Source organism: Strongylocentrotus purpuratus, unplaced genomic scaffold, assembly GCF_000002235.5.
Source record: "Strongylocentrotus purpuratus isolate Spur 01 unplaced genomic scaffold, Spur_5.0 spur5_contig_845, whole genome shotgun sequence".
Lineage (NCBI taxonomy): Eukaryota > Metazoa > Echinodermata > Echinoidea > Camarodonta > Strongylocentrotidae > Strongylocentrotus > Strongylocentrotus purpuratus.
The window spans coordinates 2,076,357-2,091,459 of record NW_022145552.1 but is presented as its reverse complement, the minus strand read 5'-3'; the positions used below and the strand labels follow the sequence as shown (position 1 = coordinate 2,091,459).

Below are 15,103 nucleotides of genomic sequence, written 5' to 3'. Positions count from 1 at the left end.
TTACTGTTTTAATTGCAACATTGCCAATCTGTACTGAGTAATCAAGACATGAAGTGGGACATAAGAAGTACACTAATTTTACAAAAACATTACCTGTATATTTCTAAGCAGTTGTTGCAAATAATTAAAGTATAAATATAATTATATCAATTAGAAAGAATCTATGAAATATGAAAAAAATGGTTTATTACATCTCCAAAATGTTTTTTGATTGTCTGATAAACTGGATGGTGTATATTGTAATACATCATCCATCAGTAATTACACAAGTAAGTAAGAATACTCCTCGAAACAGTTCGGGAAAAGTCAAATTAAGCAGTTGATCCTCTCATTGAACATGTACTGCTTTAATACAAAAGGCATATGCTCGAGATAGGAAGTTCAAATGTAATACTTTTTTCTTCTTTTTCTAGAAAGCATTCATCTCTTGCGTAAGCTTGATTACGCCATCTCAGGCCTAGGCTAGGCAGGGGTGAATGATATACAAGAGCATATCTGGGGAGGATTCGTCATGAAATAAAAAGAGAATGAAGACGTATTTTTGAAAGGCTTGATATGACATGGTCCATGGTTTGATGGCTATGTTCAGAGTATTGTCCTTTTTTTCCTTCAAATCAGGCACAAAGGGTATATGACAGTTTAAATACATTACAGAAAAGAAAGTTTTTCAGTACCACTCCATATTTAAGTACTTCAATCAAAGAATTACAGTCATTTTACATGTATTAGAAACATACTGGCAGGGTTCATTCATGTTATCCATCTAATACTCTTTTGTTCTTCTCATCTCCACTCTGTTCCAACGTATCCTGAACATTCATGTAAACATGGTAAGCAAAGCCCGTAAGAGTATCCAACAGAAAGTACAAAAATTAATGTGACTTTTACAGAATATGCGAAGACATTTTTTAAAAAAATTGGTTGACTACATCTTTAGGTTAAAGTTGCTTGTACCAGGCACATCAAGTTGATTTCACAGCAAGATTTGACAAGACTTAATTAAAGTGTCTCTCTTTTTTTTTTTTTTACATACCCATTATCAAAGTATTTAAATTCTTACATTTTCCCTTATATTTCTCTGATTTTGGTTATCACAAAGTTTTGTATACAAGTTGTTTTAAGTCAGCAATCGATAAGTATTGGCAAGTTCAGTGCACTCCATTTCCGTTTTTTCTGTTCTGCAGATACATTGCTACAAGTTGGTTCGTTCTTTCTTCCAAAGGTATCCTCTCTACTCCAAAAACACATAACAAAATAGGTGCCTACTTCTACTACACAATTACAGTATGCTATCAAGTACAGCAGCATTAAAAAAATGATAATGATAAAGCGTTACAATGAACCGGTTTCCCTTCTCATACATGAATAAACCTTGCATTGTCCCCTAAATGTTATTCCATTCATCATAAACAGAGTCATTCTCTAAAGTTGCATTTAATAGACACACAAAAAACAGAAATTAAACATTAAAATTTCATATCATAAAAACACTTACACTATTAATACAATCTTTCAGTTATTTCAAAATTTCATTGTCAAAGAAAAAACACAAAAATACAAATTCTTCCGTTAAATATAGATTCAATCTTTCTCTTTTTTTGTTTTTCTCCTTGACATATTTGAGTGTTGGGATGGTTTAGAATTACTTCAATTTGGAAGCATAGTTAGTAAGCAGGCCTCTTCTTATTACAGTTTTTTTTATTTTTCATTTGATTATCACAAATACAATAGTCATAAAGATATACGAGAGTGAAAGTAGTACGTACAGTATATAAACTGTTCAAGATAAACTATCAAAATGGTATCTTTACATGTGAGTGCATTGCACAGTAGCTACACAAAACTATATCTAAACTGCATAGCATGTGCCTTCAAAACATAAAACACATTTGCACACATTGTTTTTCTCAGTTGAAACTTTTTTTTTTGTGGTTTTTTTCTTCATTTTTTTTCATCAATCACAACATTTTACAACACACAATGAATTTCAAAGACATATTTCATACTAGTATGACACTAATTGCTTCTTCAACAAGGCAGGATTTTTTTTTCCAAATTTTTTTTCTTTCTCAATACGTTGCTCATAGCCACACAGAATTTAGTGCATATTTGAAGATCATATTGTAATTGTATTATTCTACAGAAAAAGGAAAGAATTTAAAAAATCAAGACTATCATACAGGCTACTGAAGAATTAAAGAAGAAAAAGTGAGACAGGTATATCAAATTAATATCAGATCTATCATAATGGCTTTATAATAATTCAGGTCAAACGATTTTGTTCCGAGATCTTGAAATTTCTCATAGCTTTTCAAATGCGAACAAATCTGTGAACATTTTAGAATTGGTACACAATTGACAAATAAAGATTGTTATAAACATCAGTGAAGTAACTACGGGGGGAAATGTGCAATTCTATACTTTTTTGGAAAACTTGGTTATAAATGCCAAAGAAAGACCTCGCTATTGTAGACCCGAATATGATTTCTCTGATTGTATTCCATTAAGTCATTGAATTTATATCAGTTGCAGTTGGCTCATGGCCACCTTTTAAAAGGATTCTCTTTTTCTTTTTAGCAATAAAGGTACTTTAAGTGTGCTTAAATGTTAATGATTTTTAAAAAAAGAGAACAATCTATTTGGTAAGAAACGTGTCAAATTGCTTTATATACAAGATGACGAGGAGCAGCCTGCCAGAGTGAAAGATGAATATAGATGATATATATAATATATATAGTACCTGAAACAATCGTTAATACCTGCTACATTGTGCTATACCAATCTAGGTCACTACATAAAACCATAAAGACTACAGAGGGTTATAATACGCATAAATCCACTACACACCGTGTTCCCATCTCGGGAAGAAGAAGAAGAAAAAAAAAGCATCTCGTCATGAAGGAACGAGACTCCCCCTCCCGCCCTCAATAAACAAAACAGAAAAATTAATTACAGTATACACACAAATTCCAACACAAACATGCACATTTCATTATAAGCTTTACAGTACAGTTCTATCATGCTTGCAAAATATTTTGTTTGTGATAAGGAAAGACTTTGAAAAATCAATCAACTCTTTTTTTTACTTTTACTTTTTTTTTTTTTTGTATTTTTAGTTTTTGTATTTTTTTCTTTGATTTTCTGACATATTGTGTAGACTAGCACCGTCAGATTGAGGAACCCCTTCAAAAATGATTTTTGGGGATGGGCAAGTAATAACGGTACAAGATCATTAAATTTATCATTATTTTACACAAAAAGACAACACTGTTAACTAATTTTCAATTTCTACTACTTTTAAGTTCATGAGTTTTATCCCACATTGGCAATCTACGATTCCCATGGATCCGTCTATGTCATGGAATGCATACAAACAAAATACAATAAGCAATAAAATAAACTGAAATAATCAATGTACCACTTTACATGTATGTTGTGTCACCACTTTGAACTTCTGAGCATTAGAATCTTTTTGGCAATTTTATTGATATACATATCACAAAAACAGTGATCGCCAGAGGCATAGCAAAACAAGTAATATTTCCTTTCATTTCAATATCAGAGAGCTGCACATAAAGGCGTGACCTTTATAAAAATGCCACAGGAGGACAAAAAATACTTACTAAAATGCACTTCATTTTAAATTGTCTTTGACATAATATATAATACACATGCATCATCATCAATGAACGGATTATCTTACTGCAACAGTTTCAAAAAATATCATACAAGTGAAAAATTGAGAGGAGCAAAATATAAGATTTGACATCAACATCAAAATCAAATTTCAAAAACTTTCTTACGAACTACATATTGCCGGATATAAGTAGGTCGTAAAAGGGATTTTATACACAATACATGCTTTTATTCAATGTTTTGAAGAATGAAAAACAAATGTACAATATATTTTTTACTTGGTACAAGATGGGTTAATGGCTTGAAAACACACACAAGGTCTTTAAACAACTACCACTTCAAATTTGTACAAATACCCAAAAGGAAAAGAGAAGAAAAAAAAGCTTTCATCATAAAATTCTATACTTTGACGTTTGAAACCACCCTTGCTTTTAAAGGAGTGCTATTAGATATTCCAATAGTTTACAACCTGGCTTTAATAGACACAAGTGAATAAAACTTTTATGCAATCATACGTGTCCGTAAAATTCACACACACTCGACATCTTAATGAAATAATACTTATACATTGGTTAACTCCTCTCACTTCCTCCTTTTTGTTTTGTTTTTCAACATTTTTTTTTTTTTTTTTTTATTTTTCAGATTTTTTTCTTTCACATTCCTTTCCATCATGGAAGATAAGTTCTCAAATATTCAACCTTGGACATAACACAGACACACACCCGTAGTATGAAAACAAGAGTATTTCTGTCACATCATATCCAGATAATTACATTCATAAATTATCATGATTGCGTTTAGAACTGTTTCGTACCGTAAAGTGGCACATTTTTTGTGAAAGGTTGATCTCATCACCCCTTCCACATTTCAAAAAATCTTAGTTACGACATTCAATTGTAATCAAGCATTCATATAAAGTATATAATACAAGAACTTCTCTTTTTTTTAATGTTTTTTTTTTTTTTTTTGCTTACCAGTACAAAATTAAAATCGCACAAGATTGAACAGCCATTTTCGTATAATATAAGTATATATAGTAATCTTACATAGACTGTATGAGACTAAGTGAATAAGGCATTAAACAAATATCAGGTAGATATTATTTCATTCATTATCATTGGCATCAAGAACAAAATTGCACCCGACATAAAAACAAAAGTCGGTTTTTACATATTTTTTTTTTTCTTTTTCATTTTTTTCATTTTTTCTTTTTACATTTTCGTTTGTACTTTACAAGTTACAAATTGCCTATTCCACATTTTTTTTCTGCATAAGGGCACAGAGACTAGTACTACGGAATGCCTGTTGAATACAAGTTACATAATGTTTAAATGGCTCAAAAAATGTGAGTTAGAAGACTGCCATGTAAATCTCTCTCTTCCATCACATAGGCACTATAAGAGTATGAATTACATACACATCAACACATGCATTGGAAGTGTACAGTTCGTTGTTTCTCGCACTAGATTTTCTTAATTTTAATATATAACTTACTCTAAAAGTTGTCATCACCTTGTCTTTGTCAACATCGTAATTCAGGGATAAAATTCAGGTAAATAACATCCACTACAGTACCATTGCATTCAATTTCACTTATGGCTATTTGTGTTAATAGTAAATAGTCAACACACTACATATATTATTATTTGCACAGTTTAGTTTTACAGAACAGCTACGCTTTTTGGTGGTAATGAGAATAGGTGTCAATCTTGATTTATTAGATCTCTTCTTTTTTTTAATAGATGAAACAAGAGAATGAATTCACAAGGCAAAAACAGGAACGTTGGAATGGACAGCACGTAAGAGACAAAAAGAAAACCTTGGAAAACAGACAATAGCACTGTTCAGAGCGAATCCTGGATAAAATACAATGAAAGCATTACAAGTGAAGTGATGGGGGACAGACGGGGGAAGAAGAGAAACAATACCTAGACTCTGCTCATATCTCCAGCAATACAAAAAAGACAAAAAAGAGTAACGGTTGGAAGATATAAAAGGCCAAATTGGCAGCACATCTGAATATTGGCAGGAGGCATGTCTTACACACTGTGCTTATGACGAAGACAAACAAATTAAATTTATTCAAAAATAACTTACACAAATTTAGAAACTAATTACCATATAGGCCCAAGTTTTTTTCTTCCCCCAATTAACTTTACAATTCATTTCAAATTCAAGACATTTCCAAAGGAAAAAGCAGTAAATTTGTGTTCCGTATATATATATATATATATATATATATATATCCCAAATATTACAAAATACCAAAACCATCTTAGTAATTGACTTTTCATAACTGAAGAATTATAGATACTGAATGTAGAATGAAAATTTAAAATACTTATTTCTCTATATGTCACTTATCCAAGCAGTTCTAAATGTATAAAAGACTTGGCAGAAATGTGACAGAGTAAAAAGTCACGTGCCTTTGAGTCGGTATGGATAGATAAGAAAGAGAGAAAGAAAATGAAATTACACAAATAACCCTGAGAAAACAACGGGAGATTTTCAAATAATTTGTCTTTTCACTAAAAACAGTCTTAAAACAGATAGCTATAGTCTACAGAACAAGTGATTGTGAACATTAATTGTAAAGCCTTATGATTTTTAGAAGAAGAAAATAAAACAAACATATTTTTAAAAGGGAAACAAAATGATGGATTTCAAAGAATACATTCAATTTCTTTTCTTCTTTTGCATACTGACTTGTGGTCATGCTGAGTTGCAAAGTGACATAAATGAGGAATGCAAGACCGAATAGGACAAACTTTCACATTCAATTCAGACAAAAGTACTGCAGATTTAGCATATTGTGTTGCCTTCATTTCCAAAATTATCAATTTCGTGCACAGAGAACAATTTCAAGTCGACATCAAAAACAAATCTGAAATGATATTAAACAACATGTCCAAAGTGAGGGACACGGTTGAAATTTGCATCGTGAAAACAGTTAACCTCTCCTTGAAATCCACAATACGCAGTTTTTTAATGGCGAGCTACAAAAACTTAGAACTAATGACAGCAGCAACAAAAAGCCGCATATATTCAGTGTTGCACTAACAAGGGAAATTTAGCATAAAAATGTCTCTGTTCGCAGGCATAGTTGAAACAAACAAATATATATATCTCTCAAAATATATATCGCATCATATTCTCAAGATGTATTCAAACATTTCACAATGGAACGAAAAAATGATGCTAACGTATGTAATGATATTACACTATTTACATTCAAGAAGGCAGAATAATTTCAGAGATGTCAGATCAAATCATGTATTTTGTCCATAAATTGATTCAATGCTTTTTTTGTTGTTTTTTCATTTTCTTTTTAAGTTTGACATTACTTCATAAGTAAACACCCTATACTCCTTATAGTTGCATGACATGGTGTAAATCACCCTTTGGTATTGGTACTGGCTAATCCACATATTAATCAATTCCTTAAAAATGCAGAATTATATAAGAAAATATACACAAACAGAAGAAAACAAATCAAAAACAAAAGCTGTACTGCATGCAATGTATTCAATACAAATTTTTCTGAATCTTTATAGAAATGGCAGCATCGTTTCACAACAAAATTATAGTTACTATAGGCCCATGGCTTTTGACGAATTATATTTTCTTTCTGAATGTTTTGATCTTTCAGTAAAATTCGCTCCCTAAGATATGCGCTAATGAAAGAGAAATGAGTTCTTGTGCACGAATATTTATTAAACACGGTACACACACATTTATTTACACATATACACCACAAATGGAGGTGGGTTATAATACTACAACATTGGCAATAATAAAGGCATCTTCTTAAATTTGTCCCTTAAATTTGTCTTGCACCTAGGCTCTCCTAGCCAACTCTACTCATCTCTGCAAAGTAAACATCTCCTGCTCTCCTTAGTTATCCCATATTCGCTTCAGCATAGACTAGTAGATTATGAAAAAACCCACAATAATTTAGTTCACTGTAAAAACATTTGCATTATCATCAATTCACTGAATTGGTATGGAAAGAAATGAAAAATCACCCTGTACTCAGAAGCCCCAAGCTCAAGAGAGCAGTTCAACACAGACAAGGAAAGAATTATGGCCTTTACACCGTGTCCTCAAAGACCTGTGCCCAAAGCGATGAAAACCAGATAGAATACCTGAAGAAATGTTATACTTTCAACAGTAAACCTAGATATTCAACAACATACAAGCAGGAAGCTGTAGATCTATTATGTCCTAGGCTCATATACATCAATATCATGTTGATTTTACTCTCTAAGCAAGTTTCTATCGCCACAAGGACCACAGTCTTTGACCAGTCTTGACCGAACCTATCCCAAGAACACAGGCTGAAGTGGTTGAAAGCTCCCAAAGTGGACAACTGGAAATGCCACTTTTAACAAACCAATGCCATCCATGCAATATATTACTTCATATAAAAAAAGCATGAGCACTAAATGCCCGTTCGGAAACGAGGCAGTCATCTGCTTTTAAAAAAATCTGCCACAGCAATATGATCATTGGGGTCATTGTTTTGAGCAACTATTCCAAGTTTGCAGTGGCAGTTTTCTTTTAAAACAATTCACTGCATCGTGTCTGAAAGGGGCTCGACGGAGCGAAATGAACTGCTTCCATCAAATTCTAGCATCCTAACGTTTGTTATTCTCTTATTGCATGATTCTTTCTCCTATTAAGATACATAACACCCTTTAATACACTAGATAAATAAATCATTATTCAAGATGGTACTGGTCAGTCATCAGAGGGATAGCATTTTTTAAAGTTCAATAATTTAGCTAATTACTGTTTGGTATTTGTTTGCATTTTAAACAAAGAAAACATTTCTAAAAGAGCTACATACGACGACGACGACAAGGCAAATATATTTCTGAAAGATCACTGGTGAGGGGACAAGGAGACATCAAAAGTCAGCATAGTTTGACAGAAAATACCCTACAAAACTAAAAATCTCAGCACAATTGATAGTCATTTCTCTTATTTCAAACTTGTCACAGCACTAGTAAGTAGTGATGTTCTGGGCATTTTGTTATTATTATTTTATTTTTTTAAAGAGAGACAGAAGTAAGACATTACTTATTTTTAAACAAATATACCGATTTCATAGTAGTCCAATAATAGAAAATTCTGTGGCACACATTGTGTTATATTCTGACTATGGAAAGAGAAGATGAAAAATAAAAAGGAAAACAGCATTTATCATGATTTGTGTCATACATGGCAAAATCCCTGCAAATATACTGGCACCATTTTTTTTTTCTTTTTGTTTTATGTCATTTTCTTTTCAACGTATCTACACAAAATAATGATTTTCTCTACCACGTCAAAGTTTCAGAGAGATTGCACAAGGTAAAAATAGAAAAAAAATATGAGATGGAATACTTTGTAAGCTGAAGCAAGATGTGCACACAATCCTGACGTACTTCTTAGATTGGAAACAAATGTGTCGGCACAACTGTTCATATCAGGTTCGCTTGTCACAGCGCTTTCCTGGAAAAGTGAAGCATAGTTCATGCTTCTGCTGTTATACATCCGCTTGGTACAACTGTAATGACATTATACCCATGTGACTACATGGTTTTTTTTTTAATGATGGCTGTAATCAACCATGGAAGACCATCATGTCTGTTTCACATTACATGAAGAGTTAGCTCCGTTTCAGGTAGGTATCCTCTCCTTGAAGGCATCGTCTTACGTCTCAAACATGGAGGGGCGTCAGCAGGTCTTTGCAAGGGTGTACCTCTAAAGACCATGCATTGCCTGGAGAGTTCCTTCCCAAGGAAAGAAACAATTGAAAGATATGTGCTCATCAAACAGTCATTAAAGATTGAAGCAGGCAGATGTCATGAACTTTCCTTCTCGTTGTACTGATGTTCCAAATATTCTCTTCAGTTTATTTCATGTCGATAGAGTACAGGTCTAAGATTGATAATACTGTTTAAAAGTGCTACACGAAATATCACCACTGACAACATCTCAGAAAGAAAATGGGGGGAAAAAGGTGTCCTACATATATTCTGGTAAAGCTCCATCCGTTCAAAGACATGATCAAGAGATCTGGCCTAGATCATCCATCCCGACACCCCTTGTCATCTTAAATACTATTGCCAAAGACAAAACCCATTTCTAGTTTTCAAAATCCACCAAAGAATCAATTTTATTCACACCTGATAAGAGACAGCTGTTTGTATTATATAGTTTGGTCCTTTCTGATTGCAAATTTCCAAAAGATACATTTTGAGGTAAACTCTGGAGTATGTGTGAGATTTGAATGCTCTATTACTAGATCACAGCTGTGCATAACATAACTAGATGGTTCTTCATTATTGCAAGGAATTGAAAAAAGTTTGCAATCAATTGCAAAATGTTAATGGCAAATCAAGATAATTGTTGAATGCACATGCTGTTAACAAGGCTGACAATTAACATATCAGAATGGGTACTGGGTATTTCAAATTCGCCATTCACCGCAAAAACTTTGTGTTACAAGGCCCTGTTCATGGAAATACACAGCATCATCATGAAGACGGTATAGGTGAATCTGGACAGAGTGAATGTGTTCTCACAAGTTGTACTTAAACTTAGCGGGGCACAAACAATCATGCTGTTTATTTAAAAAAAATCATTAATTGTATCCGGACAAAATATGTGAAATTCAAGACGCAGTCCAGTTCTGCCCAAATTTAAACCAGACGGAACAATGAACAGGGATTTTGATCACTACAAGATTGGAGTACGATCAAAAGACAGCTTACAGCATGACCAACATGCAAAATACGGTCTTAAAACTACAACTTTCTCAAAACACTTTTGCAAAGAATACTCCTAACGAATTGGCAAATTTCAATGACAACGAGGCGTTAAATAACGACTGGCAGTTTGAGGGGGAAACCACCTGAATCTTTGACGGAACAGCGTGAATAGAAATAAAGCAGTGCATTCATATGTTATTGCTGAAAACTTTCCCTTGCTGGGGGTGATTTCCAAATTCTTGATAATACTATCCTGGTAATTGTGCTATTAAAAGCCATGTTCGACCTACTGATTTGATTTGATTCGATATACAGCATATGTGGCAAGTACAGTTTGGGAAGATGGGGAGCTTAGGTTTCAAGTGGTAGAGGTGTTATGAAGGCATTTAACAATCATGGTATGAGATACTTGTATAGAATACCTACTAGCTTTCTTGTTAGGCATGGTCCAACAATGGTAATACTCTTTATTAGATGTTTCAGTTTGGCATGTAGTAATGCAGTTTTGAGACAGTTGCATTTAGAAGTCGATTCTGAAAGTCTTTCTGAAGACACAGGCTATTTTACGACCAGATTCCCAACCACAGAGAAAAGGCAGTTTCCTGAAACTTTTCTAGTTGGCATATAGACAAATGGTGGGTGTTGACACCAAGTCTCCTCATAGGAAAACATTTACAGGAGTTATAAATCAACGGTGCTAGCACTAGCACTAGCACTAGCACTGGACTGAGATATAACACCACAACTGAGATGTTACCGGAGTGTATCGGTGCTTAGCGATTACGCCTGGAATACGACCTGGAGGCCGTCTTAGATGAACACCAAACACTGATATAGAAAGGCACTAGACACAAAGTTGGCGGCTGTATTCTTACCTTTCTCAAACTCTAAGCAACCTGATTACATTCAGTATTACAAGATAGCTATAAACGGCGGAATTTCAGATTTTAGTGACTCGTCTTTTTAAAATCAAAACAGTAATGCAAGACTGCATTCAAAACTATCTGATCATCATTCACGTCAAAAGAGTGGCTGTCGAGTGCTAGTACGTCATACAATACACATGTGATATTCTTCGCATAGTGGTAATGGTTGAACACATTCAATTTCTTACGTGGAGGACGTTGAAACTAGGGGTTATTTTGTTCTTTATGTCACATGTAGGAACAAAACAAAAAAATAGCCGGCACAAGGGAATTATTTTTCTGGAGAAAGAAGAAAAACAAAGAGATAAAGTCTAGACATAAACCTCAGCTGCACTTGGTTTTGGAATAAGTGGCTTTCCCTGATAAGGGGATAACTTAACTAAAAGACAAACACTGAAAATAACTGAATACAATCCCTACCGACACTAAAACCTACTCTTCTCATCATTTCAGAAGTTATTTCTTTTTTTTCCTTCAACATCACCATCATTCTTTCTCCTAACGTTTGCAAATCATTTAAATAAAAAAAGCATTTCGAAGGTACAAATATATCAGTGCTGACAAAACAAAATGTCTTGTATGGATAAACAATCAACATACATATATAACATGAAATATATATATTTCTATATTTATAGCCAAATACATATTTATAAATGTACGTATCAGAATGATCTCCTATGCAAAATTTTTATAAAAGTAGTGTACAAACAATGAATTAAGATTTGATCATCAATACAATGCAATGTTATGGCCATTACACATCAATAGTCAAAATAAGGGCTGACTTAACAAAATGAAACTCACATATACCTTACTTGCATAATAGTGTTCTAAAATTTTCAAATTTTTTGTACTTTTTTCAACGTTTTTGTTTTGAACATTATACCTCTTGAATTTCACAGAATGGAGTGACTGAATTGGTAGGCACTGTCAAATACTGTTCCCAAATATTTGCAGCTTTGCAATTGGACATTGTAAAATGCTAATGAAACACAGTGACAGCTACGGACGACAACAGTTATAAAGCTACAGAATAATAATGCAATCATGAACGAGTACCATGGTTATCTTATTACTTATCCACCAAACAAAGTCTCTTTAATGCTCTCCTCTACAGGAAAAAACTTTCGTAAATAATCCTACGTATACTTTTCTCTCTCTTAATCGTGCGGAAAAATGCCTCGTGAGACCAGAAAACAAAGTGCAGTATTCAAAAATAGACAAAATGACGCTTTACACTGTTAATCCGAGTGAAAGACAACTCAGTTTCTCATTAAGTTGACAGCTGGTGGTGGAGATCAATTTCAGTTAACAGTTCAGCCACGACTCTATTACACAATAAATGTACTCCGTAATAGTCTCCATCCCATACAAAATACTCGCCAGGTTCCATGTCTCCAATCCCGCGTCAAAGGCGGAGCATCCCTGGAATTCGAAGCAGACTGAACTTATCGGTTGTTTTAGTTTCGTTTTCTTCCGTTAATGCCATCCATCCACACGCTAGTTTGCCTTGGCGTGGCTACGCGACAAAGCCCCATTGTTATGCACAAGGAAAACCAAATTAAAAATTGCACTTAAGAATCGCATTGGTAGTGAAGACTTTGCGACCATGTCGTCTCTTGGATGAGCCAAGTTTGTTTTTTATGTGACATGCTGACGTACGCTGCTCTATTTATTACATCTTCATAAAACGACACATACAGTTGCATCAGTCATCGATACACAGAATATACATTAAAAGAAAAATGCTTTGGAATACAGTGTAGGTTGCACCATCCGCCTTTATGTTAAGTCACAAGAACATGTTTGCGTTCCGCATCACATCCAACAATCCTTTTCATCTGTATCGCTTGTCGCAAAGACAAGTTGGAGTACTTTCTTTCCTGGTTAGATGTCTTTTTATCACTCTGCACAGCCGTGTGTCATCATGCTTTTCTTTCCGTACGGAGCCAAGGACCCTCTTCTTGTATCTCTGCAAATAGCACAAAAGTTTTCATGTTTCATTTGTAGGGCACCGTCTTTCCTTTCTTAATCCGTGAGTCACATTTCAGCTAGTTCAGCTATTATCGCACTGGAGCACACAGATATGGATGCGTAGCAATTGTTTATAGTGTATGTGCATGCCCTGTATACTTGGCTCGACTTTGTTCATTGTCTTGTGCTTTGCTTTGCTTTGAACCATAACAATCCATAATCATTGTTTCTTCAAACTAGTGCTTGTAGACTCCTTGCAGTAGGCTGTTCCATCTGAGAGAGAGAAAGTGTCTCCATACATCTTTAAACGAATCACATTTATTTCATTGCACATGTACTGTCGTACGCAAGATCAATCTGTCAATGAGCTGCGATTATGGCTTCCAGGTAGTTCTGACTTTGGGGATGTCTCTCAAAAAAAGTGACAGCCACGAGCTTGGCTAAGTTTCGCACAGCGAAAAAACACTCCTCACAAAAAAAACAGTTCATCAACAACAGGGAAAAATATAAATATATACATTATTATTGTCAAATCTTACTTTAATTTCTTTGGCAGCTAAAAGTTGCTGTTGAATCAGTATAAAGTTTTGATCCAAAACCCCACCACCGAATGCACACATCTGTCATTCTGGAAGTCTTGTTAGCAGTTTTTTGGAGAAGAAAAAAAGGAGAGAAAACTTTCCAAGGACATCGATGAATAGTTAGCCTGGTTGATATTCAACCAAAGCAATACAAGAGAACTGTCTATTGACACAAGTACAAAGTTATTCATATGAAAAACAAGGTATTTCACTGACTACAGTAGTGTCCCGAGCACAATTTACTTACAAAGTACATTAAGATAAAATTGCATAAGTTACTTATGCATGCAACGGATGGATGGTGACGACAATACACATGCCTTTGTATGTAAGACGATACATAGATTAATATTGATACATACATCATGGCTGAATTGTCAAGTGCTTGAGATATACACAAAGATATACATATACATGGTATAATAATCAAGTGGTATTGAGTGGCTTTTTCTTTTTTTCTTTTTTCTTTTTCGTAGCACCATAAAGGGTATTGGCGATGATCACGTCTTCATCTTAGTTGGTGCCTTCTCCAAGGAGGTCTCCAGGCAAGAAGCTGAAGTTGGAGGCACTAGAGGAGTCTCCGTCCATGGGGCTCCAGCCCATGGATCCACCGGGGCCTGGAGACCACAGCTGGCTTCCTGGCATGCCTGGGAGTCCGGCGCTCCAGTTTTGTTTGCTGCCGCCGCTATCGTCCTTGCCGGCGCCAGAGGCACTGGAGGTGCTGGGGAGAACGCTGTTACCAAACTTGCTCCCGCCGCTGCTGCCTCCTCCCTGGGGCCAGCCGGAGGAGGAGGAGGAGGCAGGGGTGGAGAATGCATCGCTGGGGGAGACCAGCTCTGCGATGATGTTGGGGAAGGCGGAGGAGATGATGGCGAGGGCCTTGGCCGCATCGTCGGGGAAGCGGTAGGCCACCATGACGGAACCTTGGGCACGGTTCTCCTGGAACTGATCCACCTGGCCCTGTTGTCCACAGATGTTCCTCAGGGCAGTCACATTCACCTGAAGGATAGCAAAGGTCCATCATCAATAAAATGTACATTTGTTTACTTTATTCAAGCAGTACAGTCAAACCTGCTTTAGTGACCACCTGTCTACAACAAGCACATTTTTTGTTTTCCTTGAAAATGGTTTCTCATTGAAACATGTGCTCAAGGAACCTGTCCACAAAGACCACTTTTTGTGTTTCCCCTGGGCGGTCGCTATAGACAGGTTTGACTGTATCAAC

General features: G+C 35.0%; 1 protein-coding gene across 6 annotated transcripts in view; it reads right to left on the bottom strand.

Annotated features, from left to right (window-relative positions):
* Positions 1 to 11,360: 11,360 nt before the first annotated feature.
* LOC581062 (trinucleotide repeat-containing gene 6C protein) overlaps positions 11,361 to 15,103 on the bottom strand; it is a 68,509-nt gene continuing 64,766 nt past the window's right edge. For all 6 annotated transcript variants that reach the window (XM_030991801.1, XM_030991813.1, XM_030991818.1 and 3 more), the window contains one exon: positions 11,361 to 14,877. In XM_030991801.1, coding sequence (XP_030847661.1) covers positions 14,392 to 14,877 — 486 coding nt within the window. In that variant the 3' untranslated portion in view covers positions 11,361 to 14,391. The remainder of the gene's footprint in view (positions 14,878 to 15,103) is intronic.